Source organism: Homalodisca vitripennis, chromosome 4, assembly GCF_021130785.1.
Source record: "Homalodisca vitripennis isolate AUS2020 chromosome 4, UT_GWSS_2.1, whole genome shotgun sequence".
Taxonomy (NCBI): domain Eukaryota; kingdom Metazoa; phylum Arthropoda; class Insecta; order Hemiptera; family Cicadellidae; genus Homalodisca; species Homalodisca vitripennis.
The window spans coordinates 195967229-195982836 of NC_060210.1; the positions used below are offsets into that span (position 1 = coordinate 195967229).

General features: G+C 36.7%; 1 protein-coding gene across 1 annotated transcript in view; it reads right to left on the minus strand.

Annotated features, from left to right (window-relative positions):
• LOC124360852 (trafficking protein particle complex subunit 10-like) overlaps positions 1-15608 on the minus strand; it is a 75047-nt gene that overhangs the window by 49832 nt on the left and 9607 nt on the right. The window contains exons 3-7 of the mRNA XM_046814802.1: positions 12360-12553; positions 10609-10804; positions 7991-8102; positions 6522-6709; positions 4452-4658 (exon numbers count right to left, since the gene is read on the minus strand). Coding sequence (XP_046670758.1) covers positions 4452-4658; positions 6522-6709; positions 7991-8102; positions 10609-10804; positions 12360-12553 — 897 coding nt within the window. The remainder of the gene's footprint in view (positions 1-4451; positions 4659-6521; positions 6710-7990; positions 8103-10608; positions 10805-12359; positions 12554-15608) is intronic.

The following is a 15608-nucleotide window of genomic DNA, read 5'->3' on the forward strand; positions in this document are numbered from 1 at the left end:
CTTTCAATCACTTCAAAAGAGAAGGGTGAGAACAAACCATATAAAAAGCGTCTCATTTCACAAGATAGATTGTATGACTTAGGAGAGTGCTTAAAAGGTGTTGATTGGTCAGGTTTAAGTAATTTCGATGATGTAAATGGTGTTTTTTCTATGTTTGTAGATATGTTGGTAACTCATTTTAATTATTATTGTCCATTGATTAGTGTCAAATTAAGTTGTAAACCAGGTGATCACTTAACAAGAAGTCAGTTTACTCCCAAACTCCAGTTGATGCGCACTTTCTTGCTCGCCTTATATGACAAGTGGAAATTAAGTTCAGACCAACTTGACAAGAATAAATACATGCAGTTTAAAAAATTGTACTACAAAGCTATCAGTGAAGCTAAAATAAGTCTCAATGATAAATTGATTCAAAATGCAAAAAATAAATGTAGAAAGGCTTGGGAAATTGTTAAAAAAGAATCAGGGCATATTGAACACACAATAAAAAATTCTCTCTCTGCAGATGTATTGAACAATTATTTTACAAATACACAAATTAACACAGTAAACTACATGTCAAATGATGTTAATTGGGCTGATCTGTTGAGGAATTTTCCCCGCCCTGAAATATGTAAAAATGACTTCAGGTGGAAATCAATTGACAAAAAAACTGTTAAAGATGTAGTTAACAAGATGAGCAACTCTCGAAGTGAGGATGTATTTGGTTTATCCAATTATGTAATCAAAGGTATAATAGATGTAATATTAGTTCCACTTACTTATCTTGTAAACCGCATGTTTCTTGAAGGTAGTTTTCCTCAGTGTTTAAAATTTGCCAAGGTGACACCTATTTTTAAGAAAGGTGACAGAAATAACCCTGAGAACTATCGTCCAATTGCAATTGTCCCCATATTAAGTAAAGTAATTGAATCCTGCATTTTGAAGCAACTGTATGATTATTTTGTATCTAACAATTTGCTATATCCCCTTCAGTTTGGTTTTAGACCTCATCACTCCACTAATATGGCCGTTGAGTCTGTTATTGACATTATTCTCAAGGGCTTTGAAAAAAAACTTGTTACTGGCTGTAGTTTAATTGATTTGAGCAAAGCATTTGATTTAGTGTCACATTCAGTGTTGTGAAAAAAGTTAGAATTTTACGGTATTAGGAATAAAGAATTGCAACTACTTGAAAGTTACCTTAGCTATAGAAAACAATTTGTATGTGTAAATAACTGTTCTTCTGATGTGTTAAATGTAAGTACAGGGGTACCTCAAGGCTCAGTCCTTGGACCCTTTTTATTCTTAGTGTTTACAAATGATTTTAGTTATAATGTACCTTCAACATCAGTGCTATATGCTGATGACACAACATTGATATGCTCTGATGTTAATGTTTCACAAGTTAATTCTCAACTCACCAATTCATTTGAACTAGCGAAAATATGGTATTCTGCCAATAATCTGGTTATAAACGATAGTAAGACTGAGAGTATACTTTTTTCATTGAAAAATAATTTAGACACAATTAATGACAACTTTTTAAAATCGGTTAAACTACTTGGTATTTCCCTAGACAGTACACTCTGCTGGGATGAACATGTCGATGGCCTTTGTAAGAAATTGTCAAGAGTGTTATTCTTACTAAGGAAATTAAAGTATTGTGTGAGCCCGGATGTTTTATTGATGGCCTATTTTGGTCTCTTTCACAGCCATTTAAGTTACGGTGTACGCCTCTGGGGTAATTCTAGTGCTGCAAAAAAATCCTTTACATGGCAAAAGAAGGCAGTAAGGGTATTGGCTGGGTTATCTAATCGAGAATCCTGCAGAGCAAGTTTTTGTAAATATAAAATCATGACACTTACCAACTTGTATATTTATAGTAATTTAATATTTGTTAAAGTAAATATAAATAATTTTAATACTCACAGTTTAGTGCATAATTATCAAACAAGAAACAAACAAGACCTGGTTGCACCAAATATTAGATTAAGTAAAACAATGAAAAGTTACCAATACCAACAGTTGAGATTCTTTAATAAGTTACCTGTTTCAATTAGATTGTTGCCAAATAATGAGTTTTACAAAGTTGTATCTAAGTGGCTTAAGTGTAATGTGTTTTATACAATTGAAGAGTATATGTCTTGTGAAAATTTTATATCTTAGTTAACCTTTTTTAAATTGTTAACATTGTTCTAGTACATAATATAGGTTTAGGAAATCTAGACTTACTCTGACGAAGCCTATTGTAATTTGTAAAAATTATTTAATGGCTAATAAAGATCTTGATTCTTGATTCTTGATTCTTGATTCGGATGTCGATTCCTCTTGAAAACTTGAAGGTGAAGAGTTAATTAGAGTTACTTTGTTGGTCACATTAGTGCTTGATTTTTGTAGACAATCTATTATCATATATGCTAATTTCTTTTTTCCTTTAAAGTTAAGGTGCAGACCATGAGTGGTGAAATTGTCTCTTTCAAATAAGCCTAGGTCAAGAAGAGTGACATTTTTCATTCTGGTTACAAGCTCTTTTATATAACTATTAACCTGAGCTATGTCATAGTGCAGCGAATCATCAGGATGCAGATCAAAGCGAGGAGGTATTGTTCTAACGTATACAGGTCTGGATTCACTGAGAGATTTGAGCATATGTTCCATTTTTTTGTAAATGGGTTCTGGGCGTTTACTTTTCATATCATTTGTTCCTGCCAGCAGAATCAAAGGTCGGTTGAGTGATATAGAAGCTTGATTGTAGATTTGTTCAAAATTGGCTCCAGATTTAACAAGTCCGTCCATATAGATCAGACCCTTACTGCACCTCCCTACAATCTCTGGCAACCCTTTACCCTGGCTATCAGCAAAGAGGTCAACTTTAATTTGCACCTTTTTACTACCATCAGGTAAGCTACAATCTCTTCTTTTTTTAGGATTGCGTTTAACACCTGGAAAGCAATCTTCGAATTGAGTGAATTTCTTTAATTGATGGTTCTCAAAACAGCCCTTATGCATCATGTCAGCAACCATTTGCGAATCAGCCAACATATCTTTGGAGTTGTAAAGCATGTAGGCTAATTGGGCTCGTTTTGTTTTTATGTCACAGGGTTTTATGCCAGCAAGCTGTTGTGATAACTGTTCCGTGTTAATATCAAAAGAACTGATTTTTATTTTATTTATTAGAACATCTGTATATAATAATAAGTGGACTCCACAGTCATTTGGGGTTGTTTGCATCGGTACTTCCACAATTTCCACAGACAAAGGTTCCTTAGAATTAAGGTGATTCCTGATTTTAGCAGCAACCTTTTTTGCATGTGACAAGTTGTAAGTCTTACTCATACTAGAGTCAAAATAGAAAAATTTGTGGTAGCTGCTAACATAAAGCAGTAAGCTCCAATGTGACCCTAAATCAGCATTGGTGAGATTCATACAGTCATTTATGGGGATAAAAACATAATCAGTATTTTGCTCAATAAGTGGTACTAGGAATTCTCCAAAATCTTCTGAACACTTAATAGCCTGTGCCACAGCAGGACTCATCAAATAGACACGTTTGTCTGTATCTGTATTTAAAACTGTAGACAGTAGTATGTTAAAATATTTGTGAATTATATCATCACTCAACCAAGCATTATCCAACACCGCTAAGGCGAGGGAAAAATTGTCATTTGTATTTGTATTTGTAGTTGTGCTGTCAAAGGATTGGGGCGATGACTCAGGAGGACTTTTACCCTGTACATAATTTATTTGTTGGAATTCTGGAACTCCATGGCGATATTTATCTTGCATTAAGCTTAATTCAAGTTGAGTACACCTATCTGTAAGAGCATTTACTTGAAAATTGAGGTCTAAATCCAATGTTGTGTTTACTGCCACATCTTTGGTGGTGTTGTGATTATCCAGTTTCTTTTCATTACAAGGGGTGGAAGTAGACGGGTAGGCTGTATTATTTGTATTCTTTATAGGTGAAAAGGTTGAATTCTTGCTTAAATTCCGCGAGTTTTTGTTGAAGTTCTTATTTTTGCAAGCTTCTTCAATTTCTTTAATGGCTTTACATTGTCAATAACAAACTTAAAGAATTAACTCATTATGTCGTAACTGGAGAAGTCTTTTAGTTGGCTACAGTTGTTTTGAAGTAACAGTGACAATTAGTCAATACCGAGCATCTAGCAAAGTCAATTTATGACAAAATTCAAATCCTGCCTCTCCCTACACAGATAATTGTCAATTAAACAAGAAGGTTGAAGTTCGGCGTGAAACTCTATCTCTACATTGGCACTGAAAATGGTAAACTTACGCCCATTAGCAGTTCCAATTTCTAAGTGTCAAGGAAAGTGACCAAATCTTACTGGTAACTATGTTGGCAATAAGAAAAATACAGATAAACAGAGTATAATCTGAAGGTTACTCATATGACCTCGAGTATACGCGACTCAGGAAAAGTTGACAAAATTGAGCAATCTGCCACTCACCTTATCCCTGGCGTACGCCCAAAGTGTGGCAGTGTAGAGAGAGTAGGCCTCCACCTGACTGGTATCGTTGAACCTCGCACAGGTGTCGAGCACCTCCACACAACACAGGAACACCCAGCTGGCCACTGCGCCCGCTGGACTGTCCACCTCGAGTATACGCAACTCGTTGATACAATTCTGCAGGAATGGCTGACACCGCTGGGCTATCTGCCACACACCCAAACATGATATAGTTGATTTTTTTGCAACTAAATGGAGAAAGAGGACATAGTTGTTACAACTATTAGGTCTCTAAGTTCCACCACAAATGTCCTACTGTCGTCTGACGTAACATATTGGACTTTATTACACTAGAACTGCCAGTGCCGAAGCTGAAATATCAGAGGCAACACTTAAGGAGCATTACCAGACCCTTGCCTACCATCAAGTAGCTCGGCTGATAGCTACGCCAATGCAAACTTGGGCATTTAAAATGGATTTCATTATATTAGTCGTCTTCACTAGTAATGAGTCATTTTTATAGTTATATCAGTCATCTTAACTATGAAATTATTATAGAAGTGGTTGCACTGCTAACCATTGTTCTTAATGATGTGTACAACTCGTTTACGCAGTGTGCCACTTACTTGCGCAACTCAGTAGCCTAATATAATAAACAGACAAAGAACTGAGTGGGTGAACACAAATAAGGCATTGCCTCTCCTTCTACTCACTGATTATTAAATTTACTTGTGGGGGTCCATGATAAAGCAAATCATTGAGATAAATCACACTGAAAATAATAAAAATATATATTTGGATACCAAAGTCAGGTTTAAACATGTATAGGAAAAGACTCAATTATTAACTGATCAACCCTCTCCCGCTCGCAAGGCATGAATCAGCACGGCCACCACATAGCCACTGCAGCTTAAACGGCACAGATCGGCACGCACTGCTTTACCTGCTAAGCCGATAAGTGCTGCTCTCGAGTAGCAATATTTTGTACTACTACGGGTTGTTTGCTATCAGGAGACCATTTACTTAACTTTTACAGTAGATTTATTCCATTATTTTGCTATTTATATTAGTTGAGCGGAAACAATGGCGGGTTGTTGTCGTACACTTCGTGACAGTGAAATCGATCTCGTTATAAGTAGTGATTGCGACGATTCAAGTAAGTGTAGTGATGTACCAGAGCCTTGTGAAGTGGTTGGTGGCATTCAGGATGTAGTTCGGAGTGATAACACGATCACAGTGGCAGTCGCAGTGACGGCGAGCCAGACAATGACCTTCACCAAGTAACTGCGCAACAAACAACCCGGCACCCAGCTGTCCGTGTGCCCCCTCCCTGGTCTCGTACAATCAACTTCATTGAACCAATATATAGTAAAATAATTCATATATATAATTATAGTTAATTACAATGACAGAATGTGTGTAAGTTGAGGCGCCGCGTATTTTGACCGAGTGCGACCGGCAGAGCGAATTAATTGAGGTTAGAAGCACCATGAGTGCTTGGAAACAATGCGAGTGGGAGAGGGTTTTAAAACAAAATTTAAGGTGTATTTGAAGTAATATGGGTAATTTTAGAACTAAATGTTCTCTACACCGCACCAAGACAGGACTAAATTTGTTTAACTTTAGGATATTGTTATTAGCTTGCTGTGAAAAGCCATGTTTAACCATATTTAGCTTAAGAAAAAAAATAAAAGAAGCCTTTAGTAGGTACTCTGAAAGGAGGTTCCAGTTTAACATATCTTGGCTAACATGACTGTCTACAATGAGACCAAAATATCTCAAGACTTTGTTAGCAATGTTTTCAGATGGTGCGAACTGGATAACTTAAGTGATCTTCATAACACTGGCTATGTAAGAACTAAGATTAAATCCAAACTAGTCGACCATTTATGACTGCAGTCTAATTGAAGTTCACGCACATGAATAAATACTCAACTTAAAACATGTTACAGTTATGGTGAACAATCTTTATTACATGTTAATGCTAATTGGTATGATTCAAAATTAAGCACACAGGTTAAGCTTTAATGAATATTTCTTGACTTTGACTTTCAATACTACAATACTAACCTCCCAGGGTTTACATGTAGAAAGTAGCATTGAACATTGTCTTGAAAATAGGTAACTTCGGAACTGTAATAAAGAAATGTCATTTTGTTGGATTTTCTTCCTCGCCTCTACGTCGAGAGTTTTTGACAACGATAAGCCAGGCCAACAGTCGACAGAAGCCTGGAATCCACTTAACCATTTAGGTGTATCTGTAATGCAGCAAAAACATTCCAAATTATGCAAACTTATCAATTTTATGTTGAACAACATCATTAAAACTCATTTGTATATATTCAAAATCTAGAAATGAATTCCAGTGACAGTAGCAACACAATGAGAGCACAATGCTAGCAACAGCTCAATGACAATGTCAGCACAGTGCCATAGACAACACAATGTCAGTGACAGCTCAATGGCGATGACTTTACAGTGCCATAGACAACACAATGTTGGTGACAGCTCAATGGCGCTGACTTTACAGTGCCATAGACAACACAATGTCGGTGACAGCTCAATGGCGATGACTTTACAGTGCCATAGACAACACAATGTCAGTGACAGCTCAATGGCGATGACTTTACAGTGCCATAGACAACACAATGTTGGTGACAGCTCAATGGCGATGGACTTTACAGTGCCATAGACAACACAATGTCAGTGACAGCTCAATGGCGCTGACTTTACAGTGCCATAGACAACACAATGTTGGTGACAGCTCAATGGCGCTGACTTTACAGTGCCATAGACAACACAATGTCAGTGACAGCTCAATGGCGATGACTTTACAGTGCCATAGACAACACAATGTCGGTGACAGCTCAATGGCGCTGACTTTACAGTGCCATAGACAACACAATGTCGGTGACAGCTCAATGGCGCTGACTTTACAGTGCCATAGACAACACAATGTCGGTGACAGCTCAATGGCGCTGACTTTACAGTGCCATAGACAACACAATGTTGGTGACAGCTCAATGGTGCTGACTTTACAGTGCCATAGACAACACAATGTCGGTGACAGCTCAATGGCGCTGACTTTACAGTGCCATAGACAACACAATGTCGGTGACACCTCAATGGCAATGACTTTACAGTGCTATAGACAACACAAAGTCAGTGACAGCACAATGTCGGTGACAGCTCAATGGCGATGTCTTTACAGTGCCAAAGACAGCAAAATTTTGGCAACAGCTTAATGGCAATCAATGACTTTACAATTCCAGAGACAGCACTTAAAACATTTGAAATAAAGGAGTTAAACTTATATTACAGTGTTACACTTAACTCAAGTAACCTGTTTTCCACTTGGATGAGAAATAATTCGTCACTTAAAAAGATAAATCAATTTGTAATAAAACACGGATTAAATTACTTTAAAACTAAGCCACAGTTACTGTATTAGATTTGAAAGCTTCATCAAAATTCTTGTATAAATTTTATAAAAATTAAACTTACTAAACGGAGAATTAGATAAGTAAATTGACACTTACCTCCTAAGTTGGAGTTTAACACAAACTGTGTAAAGAGAGCATCCAACTCATCGTATTGTACCAAAGCCTCCTCATACACCCCCAACATGTGCAGCACAAACGCCAATTCCTCCTGTAACACAAACTGTGTAAAGAGAGCATCCAACTCATCGTATTGTACCAAAGCCTCCTCATACACCCCCAACATGTGCAGCACAAACGCCAATTCCTCCTGTAACACAAACTGTGTAAAGAGAGCATCCAACTCATCGTATTGTACCAGAGCCTCCTCATACACCCTCAACATGTGCAGCACAAACGCCAATTCCTCCTGTAACACAAACTGTGTAAAGAAAGCATCCAACTCATCGTATTGTACCAAAGCCTCCTCATACACCCCCAACATGTGCAGCACAAACGCCAATTCCTCCTGCATCACAAACTGTGTAAAGAGAGCATCCAACTCATCGTATTGTACCAAAGCCTCTTCATACACCCCCAACATGTGCAGCACAAACGCCAATTCCTCCTGTAACACAAACTGTGTAAAGAGAGCATCCAACTCATCGTATTGTACCAAAGCCTCCTCATACACCCCCAACATGTGCAGCACAAACGCCAATTCCTCCTGCAACACAAACTGTGTAAAGAGAGCATCCAACTCATCGTATTGTACCAAAGCCTCCTCATACACCCCCAACATGTGCAGCACAAACGCCAATTCCTCCTGCAACACAAACTGTGTAAAGAGAGCATCCAACTCATCGTATTGTACCAGAGCCTCCTCATACACCCCCAACATGTGCAGCACAAACGCCAATTCCTCCTGCAACAGAAACTGTGTAAAGAGAGCATCCAACTCATCGTATTGTACCAAAGCCTCCTACACCCCCAACATGTGCACAAACTGTGTAAAGAGAGCATCCAACTCATCGTATTGTACCAAAGCCTCCTCATACACCCCCAACATGTGCAGCACAAACGCCAATTCCTCCTGTAACACAAACTGTATAAAGAGAGCATCCAACTCATCGTATTGTACCAAAGCCTCCTCATACACCCCCAACATGTGCAACACAAACGCCAACTCTTCCTGCATCACAAACTGTGTAAAGAGAGCATCCAACTCATTGTATTGTACCAGAGCCTCCTCATACACTCCCAACATGTGCTGCACAAACACCAACTCCTCCTGCGATACAAACTGTATAAAGGGAGCATCCTACTTATCGTATTGTACCAGAGCCTCCTCATACACTCCCAACATGTGCAGCACAAACACCAACTCCTCCTGCGATACAAACTGTATAAAGGGAGCATCCTACTTATCGTATTGTACCAGAGCCTCCTCATACACTCCCAACATGTGCAGCACAAACACCAACTCCTCCTGCGATACAAACTGTATAAAGGGAGCATCCTACTTATCGTATTGTACCAGAGCCTCCTCATACACTCCCACCATGTGCAGCACAAACACCAACTCCTCCTGCGATACAAACTGTATAAAGGGAGCATCCTACTTATCGTATTGTACCAGAGCCTCCTCATACACTCCCAACATGTGCAGCACAAACACCAACTCTTCCTGCATCACAAACTGTGTAAAGAGAGCATCCAACTCATCGTATTGTACCAAAGCCTCCTCATACACTCCCAACATGTGCAGCACGAACACCAACTCCTCCTGCGATACAAACTGTATAAAGGGAGCATCCTACTTATCGTATTGTACCAGAGCCTCCTCATACACTCCCAACATGTGCAGCACAAACACCAACTCCTCCTGCGATACAAACTGTATAAAGGGAGCATCCTACTTATCGTATTGTACCAGAGCCTCCTCATACACTCCCAACATGTGCAGCACAAACACCAACTCCTCCTGCAACACAAACTGTGTAAAGGAGACATCCATTCATCGTATTGTCTCTTACTCTCATACTGCTCTCTCACACTATCTAATCTTTCTATCTCTATGAAAGTCAGATAGTTCATCCGTATTGGTGTGATGTGTGATTGTGTTTCTCGTACTCGTGATTTGTGCTCAGGACTTGCATTCTCTGCAGTGATAACCTTTTTCTTTCCCTTCTTTTCTTCTTTCCGTTCTCTCTTTTTGTGTGAACTAACACCTCCCGCAAAAGATTCCAATCCTCAAAACGTTGTTATACCTTTTGTAACATATAGCATTGGCAAAAGTCCGAAATCCTATTTGTATTTAATGGGTTTAAGTGTAAGAGAGAAACTACTAGTCCTAAGTTCACCTGTCATAATAGAGAGTTTAATCAATCAACCAACATATGCAGCACAAATGCTGATAACTCCTCCTGAAACACAAACTGTGCAAAGAGAGCTTCCAACTCATTGTATTGGACAGAGCCTTCTCATACACTCCCAGTATAAGCAGAGTAGTACACAAAGAGTTTATTTATGAATTTTGAAGAAAAATCAAAAAAACTGAATTTTAACATTGATTATGGCTTCATAATGGATAAGAAATATTAAAATTGAAGTGTATTACTTTTTTCTCAATTCAACCGGAAGGAATTGCCTACAATTTATTGTCTGCAATGTTAATTAAAGAAATGCAGTCTTATCCATGCAAAATACATTTAAGAAGCATAGTTTGTAAATATAACCTGTAAGAGAAAATATTGGCAAAAACTCCAGCCAGGTTGATTTCTCTTCTCACGCTGCTCTCGAATAATTTCTTCAAAGCGTAGGAGAGCTCTGTCGTACGCGATGAGGAGTAGGAGGCGGAAGTTAACAAGCAAACCTCGCCAGGACCCCGCTGACCTCGATTCTGACCTCAGGGGGTTTATCACAGATAAACACCTAAAACACACAAAATAATTTACCCACACTGGTCAATGACTACAATATTATACAACAACAACAAAAACTGTAAATAAATTTAAAATCAACTTTCTATGGAATAAAAAATATATTTTACTTAACTATTACTGCACTTAACAAATATTTTACAAAGGTACAACAAATATCAACAATATTCATAAAATATTACAGTTACAATAAAAAACATTTTGAGGTAGATAATTATATAGACTACTTACAGTTAAACATAACAAGGCTTCAGGATATATAACTAATACTTGGGTAAGATAGTTCTATGGCATGATCTGTACGCATAGTATTTTAAATTTTAAGAGGAAAAAAGACAATGTTAACCCTTTCCAAAACGCTGAAGAAATACTCAGTATTTATATTTTTCAGTTGGGTTAAAATCTGATTCAGTGGCATAACTAGATGTCGGCTTTGGTGAGGATGAGTATGATTGAAGAGCACCCCACTACCGGGAGGTGTGGAATAAATATGATTAATCTAAATATAAACATTTCAAACCAGTTGGATTGCTGATGTACTTAAATTTCTTAGCGCTTTTCGGGTTTCTAACCCCTTCATCTCCCCCCAAGCAACGTCAGTGATTTGATTTGTAATGATTATTTCTAATTACTTTAATACTATTATTAAAGTCAACCAACGTCAGTTAGTGTAGAAAATAATTTTGTTTTGACTTTGTTAACAAAAAAGCCTTGTGTATATATTCGTCACACGCTAGGTATGAAAAAGTTTTTACAGATATATACGTCCAATGCATGTAAATTTAGTTGTAGCTAAAATTACTTATTTTTATAAACGATAAAATCTACACTATACATAAAAACCTGTAGTAAATACCTCTAATACGTATAAATAAAAGAAAGCACTTGGGAAAGTTAAAACTGAACTATTTATGAAGGAAACAGGATTTTCCGGACATTGACATTCTTCAGTGATACAAAAGACCAGTAACACACTATATCACCATATCGTAATAGTTTTGTATCACTGAAAAATGCCAATGTCCAGAAAAATCCCGTTTCCTTCACAATCCTTCCACCGTCAAATACAAACTTCAAACAAAGATTTGAACTATTTATTACCATAAGCTTTTAATTTGTGGATACATTTTTTAGCAAAACATAAGAGTTAAACGTTTTTATTATAACATTTTAGATGGAAAATATGACAAAACTTGAAAACATGTTCAGAGACATTCCTTCAGCTGTACCAACTGCAGGTACAGAAACAACAGTGTTGTCACTTTACTGTTCACTGATGTGATTAATTAATTCTATCATAAAGTTACTACATATACGGAACAGATAGCTTTACAACACAATTGTTTATGAGTTTTAGCAGATATAATTGCCTAACACTTGTCAGTTTCAAATTAGTGGTCTAGTGGATGAATCCGATTGGCTCTCAATATTGCTTGCAAATATATTAGTCCAACATCAGGAAGGATTAATTTAAAGGAACCAGGAATTTTTGAAAGACACCTAATCAATAAAAGAAGAACTAATTAATATTGATAGTACGTAATTACCTATCGGCGTGTTTAGAGCCGAAATCACTTCTTATTTTATCAAGAACAGTTGTTCTCGGAATGAGTTTATTGCTTTTTCGAAAGTCATACGTTTCTACTAGCACTATCATCCAATCAGTTATGTTATGTTGGCCCAAAGTTTTCATCCAAGCCTCGATGCCTTCCTTCCCTGAAGATTTATAGGTATCAATATCCTGTAACAAATTACAATGAGATGAATCAAGTGTAAGGTTAAAATAAAATAAATAAAAACGTTTGTTGCACAAATACATTCTTCTGTATCTATTGTATGGGGGAGGTAGAAAGACTACATTCTGTACATAACCTGTCAACAAACAAATAAACGCTAATATATGGGAGACACTTGGATCAGCCTATATCTGCAGTCTAAGAAGTGGACTTTTGGTTTTGGTTAAAGATCTTGTAAAAAGTACAGAATCCTTCCTTATATGCAGCATGTTTTATAAAAGACGTCTGTCTTGTACCACACCAAACCTCTCTTATTCAGTTTGGATAAACCTCTGATAGGTTTGCGCTCTATAAAGATGGCCAAAATAAACCTCCAAAGGAAACTGCTTGGACATACTCTGAGAAACCCGGACTTTTGGTAATCTGACTATACACCAGACGGATGATGACCTCCAATGGCACTGTAAATTTAATTCCCGGACACATACAATCTCTGAGAAACCCGGAACATTTTTGATAGTCTGACTATACACAGGATGGACGATGACCTCCAATGGCACTGTAAATTTAATTCCCAGACACATACAGTCTCTGAGAAACCCAGATCATTTTTGGTAATCTGACTATACACCGGATGGACAATGACCTCCAATGGCACTGTAATTTAATTCCCGGACACATACAATCTCTGAGAAACCCGGACAGTTTTGGTAATCTTACTGTACATTTGTCAATCGATGACCTCCAATGGCACTGTAAACTATATCCCCTTTCATCTCAAACTTCTCAGTTCTTCTACTATTCTGTTTAAATCCAGTGATATGTATCAATAACATAGAGAAATGGTTGGAATAGATAATGATAGAGTTTATTGTACACTTACAGATCAGTAAGTAAATTATTGTGATCTGTTTACATAAAAATGTCGAAAACAGTGGTGATAAGATAAGGACAATAAATAGCCAGCTGTTTTCAATCATGTAGAAGCAACCTCTCACTTGAATTTTCTGAACTCCTTACAACAACAGCATAAGACAGATGTGAATAAATGAGAGCACAGTATGCAGTGAACATCATGTCATTGTTTGTAAAAGAAAACAATCTGTGAAGAACAAATAATCCTGAGCCCAATTTTGCCACTACACTTTCTATGTAAGAATGATAATTCAGGTTTCTATCTAATAAGATCACTAAGAATTTTACAAACTGATCAGATTCAACAACATCTCCAATGTGTGCAGGCTCAATGTGTTGATTGATCAAGGTGGTCCTTTACAATCGATTAAGCTGGTTTTTTCTGTATTAACAAGAAGACCATTACTATTAAATCACTGAAGAATGTTGTTTGACTGAACGAAAGCATCCATCTCCATTACATTATGACATTTATCACTGAATATCAAGGAAGTCTCATCTGCGAACAGATATAATCCAGAACCTGTTACAGAGCTTCTAATATCATTTACAAAGATGATGAATGGTAAAGGTCCCAATATGGAGCCCTGGGGCACACCAGCTTGGACAAATTTAATGTCAGAGCAGCAATTCTTGAAACACAACCCTTACCGAACGGAACGCTGTCAGATTGACGACAACCAATCAAATAGGATTGAAACCATTCTCCAGCTACACCTCTCACACCAATCAGGTCAAGTTTTTCCAGAAGTCTCTGGAACCATGTCAAATGCTTTTCCCAGGTCAAAAAAAGATTCCTGAAGTAGATTCACCTCTATCTTTGGCAATCCTGGTAGTTAATGTGAAAATCACATTAACAGTCGATCTTTCCTTTACAAAACAGAATCGATTTTCAAATAAGAAGTCACTCTGATAAATAAACGACCATAACCTTTTTAATGCAACTTTTTCAAAAACCTTTGAAAATGTATATGTGATGGAAATTGGTCTGAAGTTATCAATTTCATTTATCTTTCCTCTTTTATAAAATGCTTCATAACAGAAAGTTTTATAGAATCATGAAACACGTTTATAAAACTTACCTAGAGCGTTAACTCTCTAGCCTTCACAAAAAAAATAATATATAATGCTTTATACAGGGTGATTCATGAAGTTCTCCCCCCACTTCTACAGCACATTGTACTAGTAAAAATAATGAAAAAATGTTATATAAACATAGGTCCGAAAACGCTTCGTTAGCGAGTTACAGCTAGCGAAAGATTTCGCCTGAATTCCTGGGTAAAGAGTAAAATAAAGCCATACTGAACTTTTGGAAAGGTTAATTAAGTAAGAAATATCGTGGATTCTTATGTATTTTTAGCTGATAAAGCTAATAAAATAGGTTTCAGAACTGTACCTGTAGTAGTTTTTGAGGGATTCAGGGTTAAATGCAAAAAATTGGGGCACGAAACAATGTTTTTTTAAGTTTGATGTACAATAACTTTGTTAAATTGGTAATAAATACATAAAATCAACAGACATTAATTGTAGAGAATTTAATTCTGAGAAAATTTATATAATCAAAGTCTAAAATAAAACAGAAATAAGTACCAAAAAATCGATTTTATTCAGTATAATACATTACTAGCTGTAAAGAAATACCGTACGGTATTTAGTTAAAATAAAACAAAAACAAAATGTTTGTTCCTTAATGATGAGATAAATTGAGAAAACAAGATTAACTGTTAAATAAATTTGTTTGTAAATAAAAATATCACGTTTTATTACGTTGTATTTTTTTTAAATACAAATTTACATCAAATGTTCGAAAATAAATGAAGCAAACATTTTCCCATTATTGTTTACTAATCATCGAAATGCAGTTTTTTGTTTTATTAATTTCTAAGTTGGTAACGCACGAATAACAGCTGATCAACAATGGTATTCTGTACTGTTACTGTTACTGTTACTGTTAGAACTGTGTATTAGTGGTGTTTTGCAAGCTACAGCAGGAGATCGGGTTCTGTGAATCGTGTTATTAAATGCAATTTTTCTGTGAGTTATAATTCGATTGTTTATTCAGCGAAAAAATGCCTTACTTATTTACATTAGAGGAATACGCTGATATGGTTTTTATTTTGGGTTACTGTAATGGTAATGCTAGAG